This window comes from Sesamum indicum, linkage group LG7 (assembly GCF_000512975.1).
Source record: "Sesamum indicum cultivar Zhongzhi No. 13 linkage group LG7, S_indicum_v1.0, whole genome shotgun sequence".
Lineage (NCBI taxonomy): Eukaryota > Viridiplantae > Streptophyta > Magnoliopsida > Lamiales > Pedaliaceae > Sesamum > Sesamum indicum.
Window position 1 is genome coordinate 7,025,033 of NC_026151.1, and position 15,185 is coordinate 7,040,217.

The 15,185-nt window shown below is 36.3% G+C and overlaps 2 protein-coding genes across 2 annotated transcripts in view; one reads left to right on the forward strand and one right to left on the reverse strand.

The window, feature by feature from the left end:
- LOC105166468 (protein transport protein SEC23-like) overlaps positions 1-8,027 on the reverse strand; it is a 9,834-nt gene extending 1,807 nt beyond the window's left edge. The window contains exons 1-10 of the mRNA XM_011085839.2: positions 7,000-8,027; positions 6,616-6,789; positions 4,538-4,699; positions 3,457-3,599; positions 2,650-2,725; positions 2,338-2,507; positions 2,025-2,106; positions 1,340-1,417; positions 618-779; positions 275-538 (exon numbers count right to left, since the gene is read on the reverse strand). Coding sequence (XP_011084141.1) covers positions 275-538; positions 618-779; positions 1,340-1,417; positions 2,025-2,106; positions 2,338-2,507; positions 2,650-2,725; positions 3,457-3,599; positions 4,538-4,699; positions 6,616-6,789; positions 7,000-7,779 — 2,091 coding nt within the window. The 5' untranslated portion in view covers positions 7,780-8,027. The remainder of the gene's footprint in view (positions 1-274; positions 539-617; positions 780-1,339; positions 1,418-2,024; positions 2,107-2,337; positions 2,508-2,649; positions 2,726-3,456; positions 3,600-4,537; positions 4,700-6,615; positions 6,790-6,999) is intronic.
- The window catches only part of LOC105166469 (peptidyl-prolyl cis-trans isomerase FKBP62-like), a 5,606-nt gene continuing 4,871 nt past the window's right edge, over positions 14,451-15,185 (forward strand). The window contains exons 1-2 of the mRNA XM_011085840.2: positions 14,451-14,927; positions 15,090-15,176. Coding sequence (XP_011084142.1) covers positions 14,717-14,927; positions 15,090-15,176 — 298 coding nt within the window. The 5' untranslated portion in view covers positions 14,451-14,716. The remainder of the gene's footprint in view (positions 14,928-15,089; positions 15,177-15,185) is intronic.

The following is a 15,185-nucleotide window of genomic DNA, read 5'->3' on the forward strand; positions in this document are numbered from 1 at the left end:
CTTCTCTCTTCTACATCTTAGTCGTGCTGAAAGACCCCAAGAGAATAAGATTGGAACCTAAAATCTAAAGAAATAGTTGAGGCTGAAGTGAAGTGATTTCTTTATACTCCATACTGAAACCGAATAAATAAAAACTTCCTCTTTTAAGCAACCACCTTTGTTAGAAACAAAACAAACACTTTTAAGTGAAAAATCACCCCTCCCCCTTAGAAGAATTTACAGATAATATAGGTCTACCGCCACCAATGGAAGATCAGCACCAACAGATGCAAACCTGATGTTCTGGCTGATTCTGGTAGCCCATGTTCCTCCATTGAGCTATTGTCATTCCATGAAAAATAACTACACTAAAGTACGAGTCCAGTAAGAGAATGCGATCAGCTGCAATAGATTGAACATCGAGTAAAGCCGGTGCAGGCAATGAATTAAAAGCATATGATATTAGTGATGGCTGAATCATGACTGCAGCATTGCTTATAGTCTCCCGGTTCAACAAAATGCGGAAATAGGCCGTCTCATCCGGACTATTATTAAACACCTAAAAGAACAAGGTAAGAGTCAAAAAATGATATAACATTACTATCAATAATGAAAGTGAGGGAAATACAGCAGTTTACCTGGACAAACTGTGACCTCCGCAGATTAAACATGAATTGTGGGAACAAGGAAAAACAGGGATTTAACGTGAATGAGGCTGGATCATCTTTCCGATAATCACCAAATTTGGAACATAGACGAATCAGGTTCCTGTCTAACCACCTTGTTGCATCAAAACCTTCCTGCAAATAGGCAGACATCAACAAAACTTGTGTATGCTCAATTAATAGAAAAAAGGAGATTATATTTTATTTTATTTCTTTGGCACAATACGAAGATCCAAATCTCCAACTCTACCCTTATTTATTTGGCACAATACAAAGATCCAACCTCCAACTCTAGTAGGGTAGTTCTTTCTAGGGTGGTCATGATTCAACACAAAGTCATGACCAACTATATCAGTATATAATGTTGTCAATTGTTTAGAGAGAATAGATATGTAAGCTGGTGTGCCGTTTCAGCTATCCCATCCAACTTCACATGCAGATTAGCATCTTTTGGCCATTTATAGTGTTTTTCCAACTTTACATACTTTTAAAATTTGCATATAATCATTGCAGGCTTCACTCAAACAACCCAGCAGAAGAAAATAATAATTCCAGAAAGAAAAAAACAGAACCAATTGCCAGGCAATTCAGCAAGAACTAGGTTTAGCTTAGTATTAATAGGAAAAGCTAACAGCAATTCCAGAGGGAATTAGAGTCAACCTCCCCATTTTTCTTAGTTCTATTGTAATATTTACCTCCATCTCCATTTTATAAGAAGCTAGTCTAGCCATTACTACAGCGGCAACTTCTTGATCAAATCCTTGAATTAAATCCTGCGGGCACAGAGCAAATTAAGAATGATTACCGCTAATTCAATTTTCAAAAAACTTGCAAGGGCAAACTCAGAGAGAAAGCTTTCAAACTTGGAAAGTAAATTGAAAAAAAATAAATACCAAGCATCTCCACAACAGTAAATATAAAAGAATAAGAAATTCCAAATATTTGTTAGAACAAAAGGAAACTCTAATCATTTTAAGGAACCTCAGATGACTAACTTTTTAGGGCGGCACATAAGTTAACAATAAAAAGGTGTGCAACCACAAGCAAATATGTGTCAAAAATCGTCAACCATTTTCTGTTAATATCTATATACTAGTCTATCAAGACGAGAGAGAATGCCTTCTGAGCTTCACAAGGAAATTAAGAATTTTTAATATCCAATATCTTAGAAACAGGCCAGCAGACAAAAAATATTCTTGTTAGCAAAACCTTGCATGGATGAAGTTTGACCATAGATTAGAGTTATTGGCTCACAGACCAGGGAGCATTTGATAATTCTTTTAAAACTTCCCCATTCTGCTTGGGAATGATCTTTCTACAGCTGGATAAGAAGAAAGAATTTCACATGGAACAATGGATAGAGAAAACAAAACATCCTACCTCGTTGCCCAAAGTACTATCCACCCATCGTCTAGTAACAGTTGTGACTCTCAGGCGCATCTGGCCATCAGGGCTCTGGTAACTGTGTCCAAAATTAAAGTTTGGTTTAGAACCCAATTTCTTTTGGCTGGAAAAATATATCAACAACATGACATTTTATCAAGCCAGAAGGAGCAGCAGTCAACATCCTGAAGCCTAGGAGTTTCCCAAGAAATAGGAACCAGCAAAGAGTTGGTTTGACTGTTTGTGCTCATTTATTAACCTTGAAAGGCCTTCATAGTCATTTCTAAGAAGATAGTTGATAACACATTACCTTGTGAGGAATTGTATGTATAATTGGGGATTCGACCCTGCAGGATCAGACTTTTCACTTGAAGAAACATCAAAGAAAACAGTTAAGCAAGTATTTTTGTCAAGGCCACACATCTTCCAAGCTGTAGTATTCCCCTGTCCTATAACTGTGTTAGCAACAGCAGGCCCTTTCTGCATAACAGTTCCTCAGATCAGTATTAAGCAAGATAACAATCTCTTTATAAAAAATCCAGATGAAGTATAATGTTCTAATTACAGCTACAAAGTAGTAACATGCTTCACAAGTCTGTTGGTAAATATTGGATGAACTAACCTTCTCCAATGATGTGCATGGCCCAATGATTCCTTGGACTTTTATATCCTTTGAGCAGTTAATCTCCAGGGTGCCACTAAAAACATGAAATGTTATATTTTCCCTTGATATATTTCCTATAAGAAATAACCAAACCATTGTTTTGATGGACAACAAACTAAAAACACTCATTCCCTCCTTTAATTTTTTATTTGGCATTAGCTTTGTCTCATGATAAATGCCATTAGCGAAACTAGAATCTGTTTCACATTTCTCAAAGTTTACCCACTAAAACAGAGATTTCACTACGAAAAAGATGGTGACTGATAATATCAGTGGAATAAGGATGCCAAAACCGAGGTTTCAGATTTTGGTGATGAGATTCTTAAACATGATGTATTGAAACTTTTGAACCAATCCTATGAAACACACGAAAGGGCACAGGGATAATGATGAACAGAGCTGCTGACACATCTGCATTGGCAGAGATGGTAATGTAGCATGCAGAAAAGATTGTCCAGTCGCATTTCCATGGCAAACTAAAATTTCACCAAGCACGTCCCGTGATAAAGACCCACTCCCAGATTAGCATTGTGTCAGAATAACTACTAAAGTTAGAAAGAAGAGAATCAGAATATAACATATATCAAGATTCCAAATGCATCCAGTAAGCGAACATTTTAATTTAAGACATGAAATAAAAATTCTCCAGTCATTTCATAAAGCACATGCCCAATTCAAATCCGGAGCAGGATGGATCGCAGATCTAAGATGAATAATGAATTTTATATAAAAAGACAATTCCATGTCAATATAATATCAACTCACTTGAAAGAAAGCCCGAGAGACTGTTCACCATCTTCAAAAATGCGCTTGAAAGAATCCTTGAAAACAGAGTGGCCAAAACTTTCAGCCAAAACAACAAGTCCACCAGTTTTTTCAATGGCAACCTTCATCTCAGCAATGCCAACCTGAAGAGTTAAAACTTTAAGTATTGCCATAGGGGGGTCTAACTGAAAGCAAGTAGAGGTTAAATCCCTGTTAGATGCATCAAAAGCCTAAAAGGATCCCAAAGTCATACCCCAAACAACAAAGCAAGGCAGGGTTCACTACATTCATTCAAGCCACAAATATAAGTCAAACAATGTCTTCCTCCATACCATATTTACATGTCTAATCTGGCAAACACACAGTTTTAGATGAGAGTTGAAAATGTAAAAGCATTGTGTATCTACGATTAACCCTAAGTAGAGGTTTAAACTTAGAGTGCCACATATTCAGGACTGGACCCTATTTTGGAATGTTCCAAAGAGAAAATAGAAGCAACAAATTTGAGACAGCGGGAGGGACAAATACTTCTAGAGCGTATGTGTTTGTGCAAGTACAAATGTGATAACATCTACAATATTTTTTTTATAGTTAGGCTTTTTCACGATTATCATACATATCTTTCATGTAGAAAGATGAACAAGTCCATTTATTTAGTTCTACATTCCTTAGACTTATTCTGATATACTCACTTAGATATATAGATGTTTGTATCTCTAGAATCTTCAAATTGAATTACTTAAACAATAACTATGAATTCATAATAATTAGAACTCTTAATTATGGTTAGTATATAATACTAACATGTAATAATAACTGGTACAAAAAGTAAATTGAGGTCTCTTTTTTCATTACAAGTAGAGTGCAACAACATACTTTCACTGCAATAGAAACCACACCAAGATATAAAACAACTTCTGTCAGGTTCACATGGAACCTATTCCTCTATAATTAATCTACAGCATGCATAGCTTGAAAGTGTTTTCCACCCATCAACTTTCTTTGAGTCAATCAAGTTTTACAGTAGCAATAAACACAAGCCATGAAAATTTAATACCAATTCCAATTCACTAACACAAACCTGGTCAAGTGCAGAGGCAAAGACATCCAACACATGGCCCTGGCTAACCAACTGTTTCCCAAGTTCATCAAAGAAATGGACTGCTTTTTTAAAAAATGGTGCTGCATCCTTGTCAAGATCCTTGTGTGAACGGACTGGATCAGACAAATCTTTTGATACGATCTACAAGAAAACAGCAGCCAGATTTATCAGCTAGACAGGCCCAATCAAAACATAAAGAGCTATATGGCAATTTGTCTAGAGTGTTTCAAAGAGCGAAAACAGACTACAGAACATATATGACTGCAGACAAGTTTTTTGTTTCAAAAAAAAAAATGATGACTTATTAATTGATAACAAGACTCTGGGACACAGACATCAATCACAGTTCTTCCTAAAGTTTACAGAAAGGTTATCATAAGTGCAAATATGATAGCAGTAGAGATTCATATGTGCTTGAGAGATCCCTTATTTAGACCAGTTTTCTTGAATTGAAGCATATAACAAAGATTTTGCACAACTCATGATTAGGCACACTTGAAAGCAAGTATCCTATCAAAAGCACAAATTCGTGTGAGAAAAAATCATAGATCGCGTGGTAGCCAATGAACAATGCAAATTTAGAATTACCAACAGCTCCAGAAAGAAAACATAAAGAAATATTTCTCTTTCGGGTGGCACTTGGCAAGAAAGTGATGCTTTTCAGTAGAAAAGAAAAAAGAAAATTAAACAACCAAACCAGCAACTACCCCAATTCTACAATAGCCAATTGGCAGATAAGGGAATATGCATGCAATAAAATGGAGACAGCCAAGAATAAGCAGAAAATTCTTGCTCGTCCATATGCAAGGTATAACAACCTAGGGTTATCAATCTACAAGGGAGTACATGCCATTTGTACGACACAAGTATAAGAAATATGAAGAAGAAATAAAACAAAAAGGAAGGCCTAAGTTATATCATCTGGTCAATAAATCAGTAAAATACAATACCTTTCTATCCGTAGTGAGAGCTATACCCCGTAAGTTAGTCCCCCGAGTAATAATGAGCATAACACTACAAAATTCCTCCATTATGACCCCAATAATACCATGGTAATTCTTTCACAGAAGTTATACTTCATGAAGAAAGAAAAATTGACTACATTGAAAATCATAAATGCATGTCATCCATGCAGAGTTGTAGTAATAACCAAATGCATGTTTTTAGTGCCAATTCTATTGTACTGGAAATTATTTTTTGAGAATACATTTGATTTCAAGAATCTCCCATCAGATGCTCTTTAATGTTTCCAGCTTTAAAAGAAGCATGTGGAGCATGTCTTATACGAATATGAATGCTAAGCCAGAGATTGAAGTCTGGACCAGGTCCCAGTGAAAGATTAATTCCTAGCACTAGCTAGGCTTAGGCATATCCAAGTCTTCCAAAAAGATCAAAATGGCAGCCATTTTGTGGAGTTGTGATTTTTAAAACAAGAAATAAGTACTCTACATGGAAAATAAAATTCAATTTCACAGAAATCCTAGAGCAATCAGCTGTATCCATTTAGAACTGCTGGCCTAAAGATCACAAGAATAATTGTATAGGATTTACATGTTAGCAGGTTTCAGAACAGTGGAAGTGTAATTCTGTAAACACATACGAGGTGCATACCGTGCATTACGAAATTTAATCTGAAATTCATCTCTAGTCATTCAATTACTAAATTCCTGGAGCAGTCACACAGCATAACCTCTAATGTGAGATATACCTTGTTCTAATTATTCATTATATGAATTATTATGGAGCTCAAACAGATTCTAGGTTAGAACAATTTATCAACAGTATAGCAATTCTCAACCACCAACTAAAGGAGTTCAAAGAATCAAATAAGCGATTTGGCAAATGTCACTTGCATTATAACTTGCCAGAGAATCGCAATGTAAAACCTTGTGCCAATTGCCAAGAAAACAACAAAATAAGGAAACACAAGAACCAAAAAGAAGCTATCCATAAATGTTGGAGATTTCTTACTGGGGAAACTATAACAAAAAAGGACAGTAAAAGCATTACATATATTGAAAGCAACAAGCAGGTTTACAAAAAATTCAAGGCATTACCGCTCCAGGACCTTCTGTGCATGGACCCCCCACTAAAGCAATAATCCGTGCACCAGTTCCTGCTGTAGATGCCCCAAGTAAACCAGCTGCAACACTCAGTGCAACTCCTGTACACCTCAATGCCCTGTTCCCTGGTGTCACTGGCCATTGATCTGTGGCTAATTCGTCCAACAACTGCACCACAGGAAAAGAGAAATAAGACAAGGATCAAATACCCAATCTAAAGTTTGACTAACTATTCCAATTGCTGAACAATAAGTCAATTTCCAATTCCAACAACTAAGACAAGTACGTAAATCCACTCTCCAAGTTCATACAGTCAGGAACGATTACTACAGACCAAAAAGAAAATCAATATTCAGATAACAGCTAAATAGTTATTACCGAATTTAGTGTATATTCACATTCAGAAGCTGGTAACAGAAACCGGTTAATCCCTGTATTGGGACCAGCCCCAGCCGTCGGGCTAGGTCCAGCACCACCCTTTTGGATACCCGGACCGGCTCGTCTACCACCAGAAACACCAAGACCCAACTGCTCCAAGACCTGATCTCTTGACAGCTCCTTCGATCCCCTAAAAACATAAACCTTTGACATCTCTGAGAACCCCAATTCATGCACTTGGACCTGTGTACCATACGAAATAAACCCAACCATGGCATTATCGGGAAGCATTCCAATGGCCCGTTTCAGTGCCGATTTAGCAAACTCCAACTCCTCCTCGATCATGCACGTATCTAAAACAAACAAATAAATCGGAGAAGGAGCCACAGCAGGGTTGTAATTCTGCGGATTCTGGTAATTTGGGATTGAGTATTCAATTGAGGGAAAATTAGGGTACAATTCGGCAGGCACATTCGTTTGCGAAATCGATGAATAATGCTGCGGAAAATGGTTTCTTTGAAAGCAGAAGGGACAGATCCATATGAGGGCGGTGAAATCAACGCGGCAAAATGGGTTTAACACAGCCGAGCACGTCTTGCATCGGAGAGGAGGGTAAGGAAGGATCTGCAGATCCACGTGTGGGCGGATCGGCTGAATCGAGGCTGCGATCGGGATCACGCACTTCGAGGCCTCCACCTTGGATCGCGGCCAGTTAAGCCATGTCATCCGGACTCCTTCAATTCCCTCCGGATCGGTTTGAGCTAGCTCCGGCGCGGCCATTGATGAAGCAATTCTCCTTCAATTAGGTTTCTGATTAAGAAAATTGATGGGGTTTTGGGTAAACTCTGCAATTGAGGGTTTCCTTGATAAGGGTTTTTGCGGAAATTTGCGATTGGGCGACCCCAGAGGAGAGTTGAGAGAATGAAAGATAGGGGTCACACCGCGGGGAAGGAGGAAGAAAGAGAGACAAGAGTGCGTGTTGTGTATGTGAAAGAGATTAGCCACAGTAAAAATAGGGAGGATGGACTAATCGATTTCGCGGATGTCCAAATCCTAAAGGCATTGTCTAAGTAAATTTTTTTATTATTCAAGTTCTTAATTATATAATAATAATAATTAATTTTATTTACATAAGAAGTGTTTTTATTAATCTTTAATATTATTTTGAACAACATAATTTTTAAAAAATTAGATGTGATATATGTGTAATGCATCGTTTCACTTATAAAATAATATTCATATCAGATTAAATTAAATATGGACGAACAAAATTTTGTATGGAGAATGCTGTAAATACGAGGTTTGTAAAGTTTGTTTAGGTAAAATTTATGAATCGGGATGTCACTTTTATAGATGTTTAATAATTCATTTTATTTACATAAGTACTTTTTTTTTAATTTTTTATATCTTGTTATTTTAAACAATATAATTTTTAAATATTGGATGAGATAACTATGTATTGCACGTTCCTCTTGAAAGATAAATTGATATGAGATGTAAACTAACATGAGCAAAAATGCTCAACTCCAATGGATTTTGTACGAACCCTTGAGCTTTTGCAAGCTTTTCTTTTTTAACACCCGAAGGTGATGGAAGTTTTTTGGGGTCCCCGTCCCTTTTTCATTGAAATTTAACTAACAGTCATCGCTACATCATTACTGCAATAAAATCATAAACAGATGAGTATTACTCCTTTACATTGTAAAAAGTTCTTCTAGCGACATTATGTTTTGTGTTTTTGCTGTCATTTTCTTTTGATTCGCCTTGTCTGAATTCTTGGACCACATGAGTTGCTCCTTTATTTCATCACTCGGTTTTTCTCCTCCGAATTCTTAAACAGGTAATCAGGTTGCTCGTTCATAGGAAATTGATTTCTGGGCAGTCTGGTCGGAGTGGTCAGCTCCTCTAACAGTTGCTCTGCGGATTCTGTATCAACTGGGTTGCGATTGGTCAAGCAGATCGGGTCGCAAATCTTCAAAGGCCTGGCAAGCTTTTAATGACACAACTGTCAAAATGTAAAATTTATAGTCCATTATTATATTAATTTGTGCAATATTTTTTTTTTATCTATTTTATATTTTTTATAAAATAAAATAATTGATTAATGGATGGATAAAATCAAATATTAACATATATGAATTGAAGTATTCAAGGCAATTTAAATATATTCTTGCCAACAAAGAAAGCAAATATCAATAATTTGGTAATTTTATATCATATATTTTTATTAAGGAAACAAATTGTAAAGGACCAATCATATCGCACCACATCATCAAGTAATATGGCAAAGTATTCCGCCTAACAACTATCAATAGGGGTGTTTCTTCAACAACTAAACACACAACTCAGACGCAAGATAAGAGACAAATGAAGAAAAGTCAAGAGACTACTCAAGACACACAACTCAACAAGTAAAGAGACTACTCAAGACACACAACTCAACAAGTAAAGAGACTACTCAAGACACAACTCAAGGTAAGAGATAAGAAACAAGTGAAGACAAGTCAAGAGGCCACTCAACACATAGAATTGAAGAGACTATCAAAGGCATAAGCAAGAGAGCATTCAAGAAGTTCCAAAATTGTCTCAAGCTAATCAATAAAAAATCCACGGCATTCAAAGCAAAAACCAGGCGTTCGTTGCGGAACTCACCAAAATTCAACGTCTGATTCAAGGCAAGTCAAAAGACGAATTAACTTATCAAGACACAAATCCACCTTGGCAGAAGATCGAAGCTTCAAATCCACCAAGAAATATCCAAAGCTCAAGTCAAACATTCCAAGTTTATAGGTTCAATTCGAAAATAAGCCAAGAGACCCTTCAGTTAACATTGTTGAAAATCCAAGTCAACACCAGAGGAGATAAAAATGCCAAGTTCCACCTCCAAATTTGCCAAAATCAAAGATCGTCTTCTTGAAGTGAAAAATCAGAGGTTCCAAATAGAGATTTTGTCCACAAGATATTCATTTAGATTCAAAAATCATTTGTAATATTTTTCTTGTTTCGATAAATTCATAAACAAGAAGTTTGCATTACAACAACGTAGAAAACAAATATTAGCATCCTAATGATCAAATTAGTAATGGGTCAAGAGTGAAAAAATAGTAAAACTAAGTAGAAAAAATTTCAAAGTGTAGTCAGAGTGTGCAATGTGCAGGTCAAATGTTATCAAAATTTATCCCTGGGCTTGTTATTTATAAGCAAACAAAGGATTGGGATAGATTCAGCCAGCTCCGAGATGGATTTTCGACTTTTTCCAGGATGGTTAGTTGCAAGCTGGAGATGATTCGTGTCTTGTTTTCCTGGCTCCATGTGTCTTAATCGCTCCAAGGGTATGCAACAACTATGCGATGCCTGTTGTCTCTCAGGGAGTCGCCATGTGTCTTTGTCCACTAAGGCGTTAATTGGGTCGGGCCATCCCTTCTAGGCTTTCTTCAAAAAGTTTGGCTAAGGTATTTTTGGGCCACCTAGGTCGTTTCACATAGGCCGCTTGGTTGATTTCTTAATTACCAGATTTAGGGGGCATCATTTGGCGCCCCTACTTTAATAGGTAGGAGCAAGATTAGTTATTATAGTATATTTGTTCTTGTCTTCGCGTAGGTGAGCCCGTCCCACCTTGAGGTGGTCGAGGCGTTTGCATGCTTGTCTTTTATTAGCAACATGGCGCCTATGATGCAATTGTTATTGGTGTGCCTTTTAGGCGCAATGTCAATGGGTCTGGTACTCGTCATATTAGAATTTAGACCCCTCAGTGGATTAGGGGTCTTGTTAATCCATATTTGTAGAGAGAGAGAGCTCTATCTTTTGCAATTCCCTTACCCATTAAACATGTCATTACCTTCTTTTCCCTATGTCATTGTAGTGAGCAATGAACATAGATTTGAAGGGAGATGCCTATTTGAAGGAGGGCATTGCAGGACTAAGTGAGATGCCTATTTGAAGTTGTTGAATACACATGAGGTGAAGAAGTACATAGAAACCTCTTAAGAAGTTGAGAGTTTTTCTATTAAAATATACTAACTTTAATACCTTCCTTGCAAGCAAGGTTATTCTCTCTTATAAGCATAGATTAAAGACATGTTGTCAGCAGTATGAGGCCTAGGGCTACTCCCGTGAAAGGGTGACCTCGTCCTTCCTCGATCTGTAAAGGTATGCTCATCATTCTCCATTAACCTTTTTACTCTTATAGTTTTCTCAATCCTTAAGCTAATGTTAAGGTCAATAATGACATTTTGTGCCTTTTTCGACCTTAGATCAATATCCACAACACCTAAAATAGAAGAAAGTTGCTTATGATGGTTTACCTATAGAATGAAATCCTGTCCCAATTCCACTGTGAGAAGGCCCTAAAGGATACTCTTGAGGGAGCTTAGAGGAGAAACTATAGGAAGAGGACCCCCAAGCCTAATTTTAATCAAACTATTAATAGGAGGAAGGATTTCTCAGTAGATAGGCATGAGGGATTAGTGGATAATTACGATTCTCCTTACAGCTGCCCTCTACTAGAAGAAGCATATTCATGAGAGCCCTGATGCAATGAACATGTTGTAAGGATATCGTCTCCGAGAGGAAGAAAAGACTAAACCAATTATTAGTTAAAAAAATATACATAAAATGAAAAAAAAGTACTTGTTGGAAATAAGCTGTATTTTTTTTAATTTTAAAATTATTCCCGACACTTAATATTAACTTAATGTGCTAATTTTAATATGGTATTTATTTGAGGTTAGGCTTCATCATTATAAAGTTTAATTGTGATATTTTGAGGTGTACTAAATATTTGGTTGTTGTAATTTATATATCTATGTGGCCTATTTATGATTGAGTTTGTCATGAAGATTGTGAGTTTTTAATAGGATATTTTAAATTTTTATAATGGTTAAATTCTTTGTAATTAATTTAAAGGGTTGTTATAATTTTCAATTGTCACGTCAAGAAACGTTCTTTACTTTAAAAGTTTCATATGAGTTTGAGAAATACATTTCATACTCCTACAAGTCTAAAAGAGTTTTGGCAACGTGGTTGATGCTTGCTTCTAGACTTCTTGTGGTTGTGCAAATTGGATGAGATACCATTGCAAACTAATGAGATTTATCCTGAAATCATGTTCAACTGTTAATACATACACGTTGTTGGGGTAGTGTACAAGGTGACAACTAGGTTATCGAATACTAGCTAGGTAGCACGCTTTAATACCTCGTGCACAATGATCTTATTTATTTCACATCAATAATATATAGCATTCTTCATCCATTTTGCTTATAAATATATCTGCATGATAGAATGATATCCCCAAGTCACACATGACTATAGGGCATGATCATGCATATAATGGTGATCATAAAATATGCGTCTAAGGTCTTGGCCTTAAAGTTCTGACCTAATGATCAATTAGATTGGGATATCAAGTTTTAGGGATATGTGGTGTCATCATACACCGTGATAGTTGGAGTCCGACAGTTTAAGGGAAGCTCATCTATCATAACCCCCTCAGTGAAGGAGATGCCATGTTTCTCCTCCCTCGGGACTTCGTCACATGGTGTTGGACATCCTAAAGTCCCTTCTGTAGGCATTCCAGAAGAGCTATCTACTGAGGGGGAACCTCTTCCAGTAGCTATGAAGGTTGGCCCTGCTCCCCAGGGGGGAGCCAATGGCCTTTGAGGTAGGGTCTCCTCCCCCTCACATGGTGCCTCCGCAGTTAGAGGAACCGCCACAGGCACTTGAGTTACAAGCATCAATTGCACTCGTATTGCTGAAGCAATCATTTGCTGCATAGTCTCCAACAGCTCCAGAGATAACTTTGTTTGGGAGGTGTCAGACGAAGTGTTACACAGGCCACCAATTAGGGGCTTGGTAGGCTTGGAAGACCCCTGTACCGTGGGTCCAGCGGGGGCTAAAGGCATCCCCACCACCATTAGACAAGCTTGGCATCATAGCCGCCTCAACAACCTTTTACTTGCCCAGATTGCTGTTTGAGGTCCTCCATTGATTCTCACATCTTAATTCTATGTTCCCACAAACAACGCCACTTGAAGCAACAAAAAGAGCTCGTTAATGAAGTACTGGTTCCTGTTCTTGAAGTCTTTGGGTCGAATCTTTAACAAGTTTGAGAAAGAAGACTTGCAAAAAAGATATTAGTACATCGACAATCAAATCAGTAAATGATTGTAGAAAGATATACTCCAAGAAAAGTAAAATAAATGAGAGCTTAAAAGGTGAAAGAATAATTTTGCTAATAAAAATGCTCAAATAATGAGTTGATACGTGTAATTCTTAAGAAAATGTTATCCTTAACCAATGGGGTTTAGGCCTCAAGATGGGTCAGGCCGACATTTGGGCCGAGCATATAATTTGTGTTTCATCATTATTGTTGATGGTGTACACAAAGAGGTGCTCTCCCTTTTTCAATCTGCTATTTTTTATTTTATTTAATTATTTTAGCAGTTTTTTGTTTTTCTTTTTTCTCAACCTCCATTTCGTTCTCTCTCTCAATTTCCATAATTTTTTTCTTCTCCCACTTTTTTCTAAATAACTACTCACAACCTCTATGTTTTTAATATTCTTTATTTGTTTAACTGAAATATACAATTTGGAAATGTAATCATTATATTTCAATATTTTAAATTAATTGTACAAAATTTTGGTGTGCCATACACACTAGTATTATATAATACTTTTAAAGTATGAATCTATTAATTTATATATGCATACTGAATATTTAAATATTTTGATGATTATACTGATATTTTCATATTTTTTAATTTAAACATATACTTGAATACTATAATTATTAGCATTAGCAACCATATTATAAAGATATTAAAAACAGAGTTTATTCCTATCCAATCACTATATATTTTATTGGGTAAATTACAATCATTTTTTCTAAAATTTGAAATAATTATTAATGCTTTCTCGTTATTTAGAAAATTATCAATACCTCCATGATTTTAATAGACGTCTAACAATCAAACCAATCCATTAGTTTCCATTAGGGTTCCATCCATTTTTTATGATGAACAAACCAAAATGCTCTTGTAGATTAAAAACTATAATTTTATTTATTTTTTTAACATTTTATAATTTTTTATGGATTAAGTGGATAACTTTTTTTATAATTTTTTAAATCTTTTCATCCATTCCATCCGATTTTTTTACAAAATTTTAATTTTTTTTAAAAAATACAATACGGGTAAAGTTAATAATTTCATACATAATTACACAATTTCATCAAATATCAAGAGAGTATTTGTAATTTTTTAAAGAACGAAAAAGATAAATTATGCCAAATATTATATGAAGTTGTTGTAATTTTCTTTATTAGACCAAACAAATGGATGCAAAACCAAAAACATTATTACAAGTATTTAAAGGAAATATAAATTCAACTGTGGGATGTTAACCATAAACGATTTTCTCTTTGATCCTAAGAACAATACTCAACTGCAGAATAACCAATTCACCACGCCAATCACATTCACGAAGCCCATAGAACTCTCTAGAGTCTCTCTCTTTCCTGAGGTCGTGGACTCGACTCGTTCCCTCTGGTATTTCTCCTTAGAATTCTCTAGAGCTCTACCAATACTCTCCATATAAACCCCGCTATCGTCTCCACATCGTCGCGCAAGACAATATCAAAGCTTCGTCCTGATCAGGCTATCTGCATTGTCACAAATTTGAATATTGAAGCAGCATCTTTGAGTAGAAGCTTGCCGAAATGGATGACGATTTTGAGTTCCCAGCTGCTGGAAGCAACGAAATGGAAATGGATGATGAAATGGATGCTGGAAATGATATGGACCTCCCAGTGGGAAACCCAATTCTGAAAGTGGGAGAAGAGAAAGAAATTGGGAAGGATGGGTTGAAGAAGAAGCTTCTCAAGGAGGGTGAAGGCTGGGAGAATCCCGATTCTGGCGATGAAGTTGAAGGTACATTTCGTATTATTCACATGTCATTTCTGCGTCCGATTGGTCTTTTCATTTGTGTTTTAGTATTGAATGGCGATTTTGGATCTTTTTTAACATTAGTTTGTGGATGTACTTTCGATTTCAAGTATTTAGTGATAACGGGCTGATGTTCATTTGATGCAGTTCATTATGTGGGTACTTTGCTGGATGGGACTCAGTTTGATTCTAGCCGTGATCGTGGCACTCCTTTCACATTCAAGTTAGGCCAAGGTGCGTTTC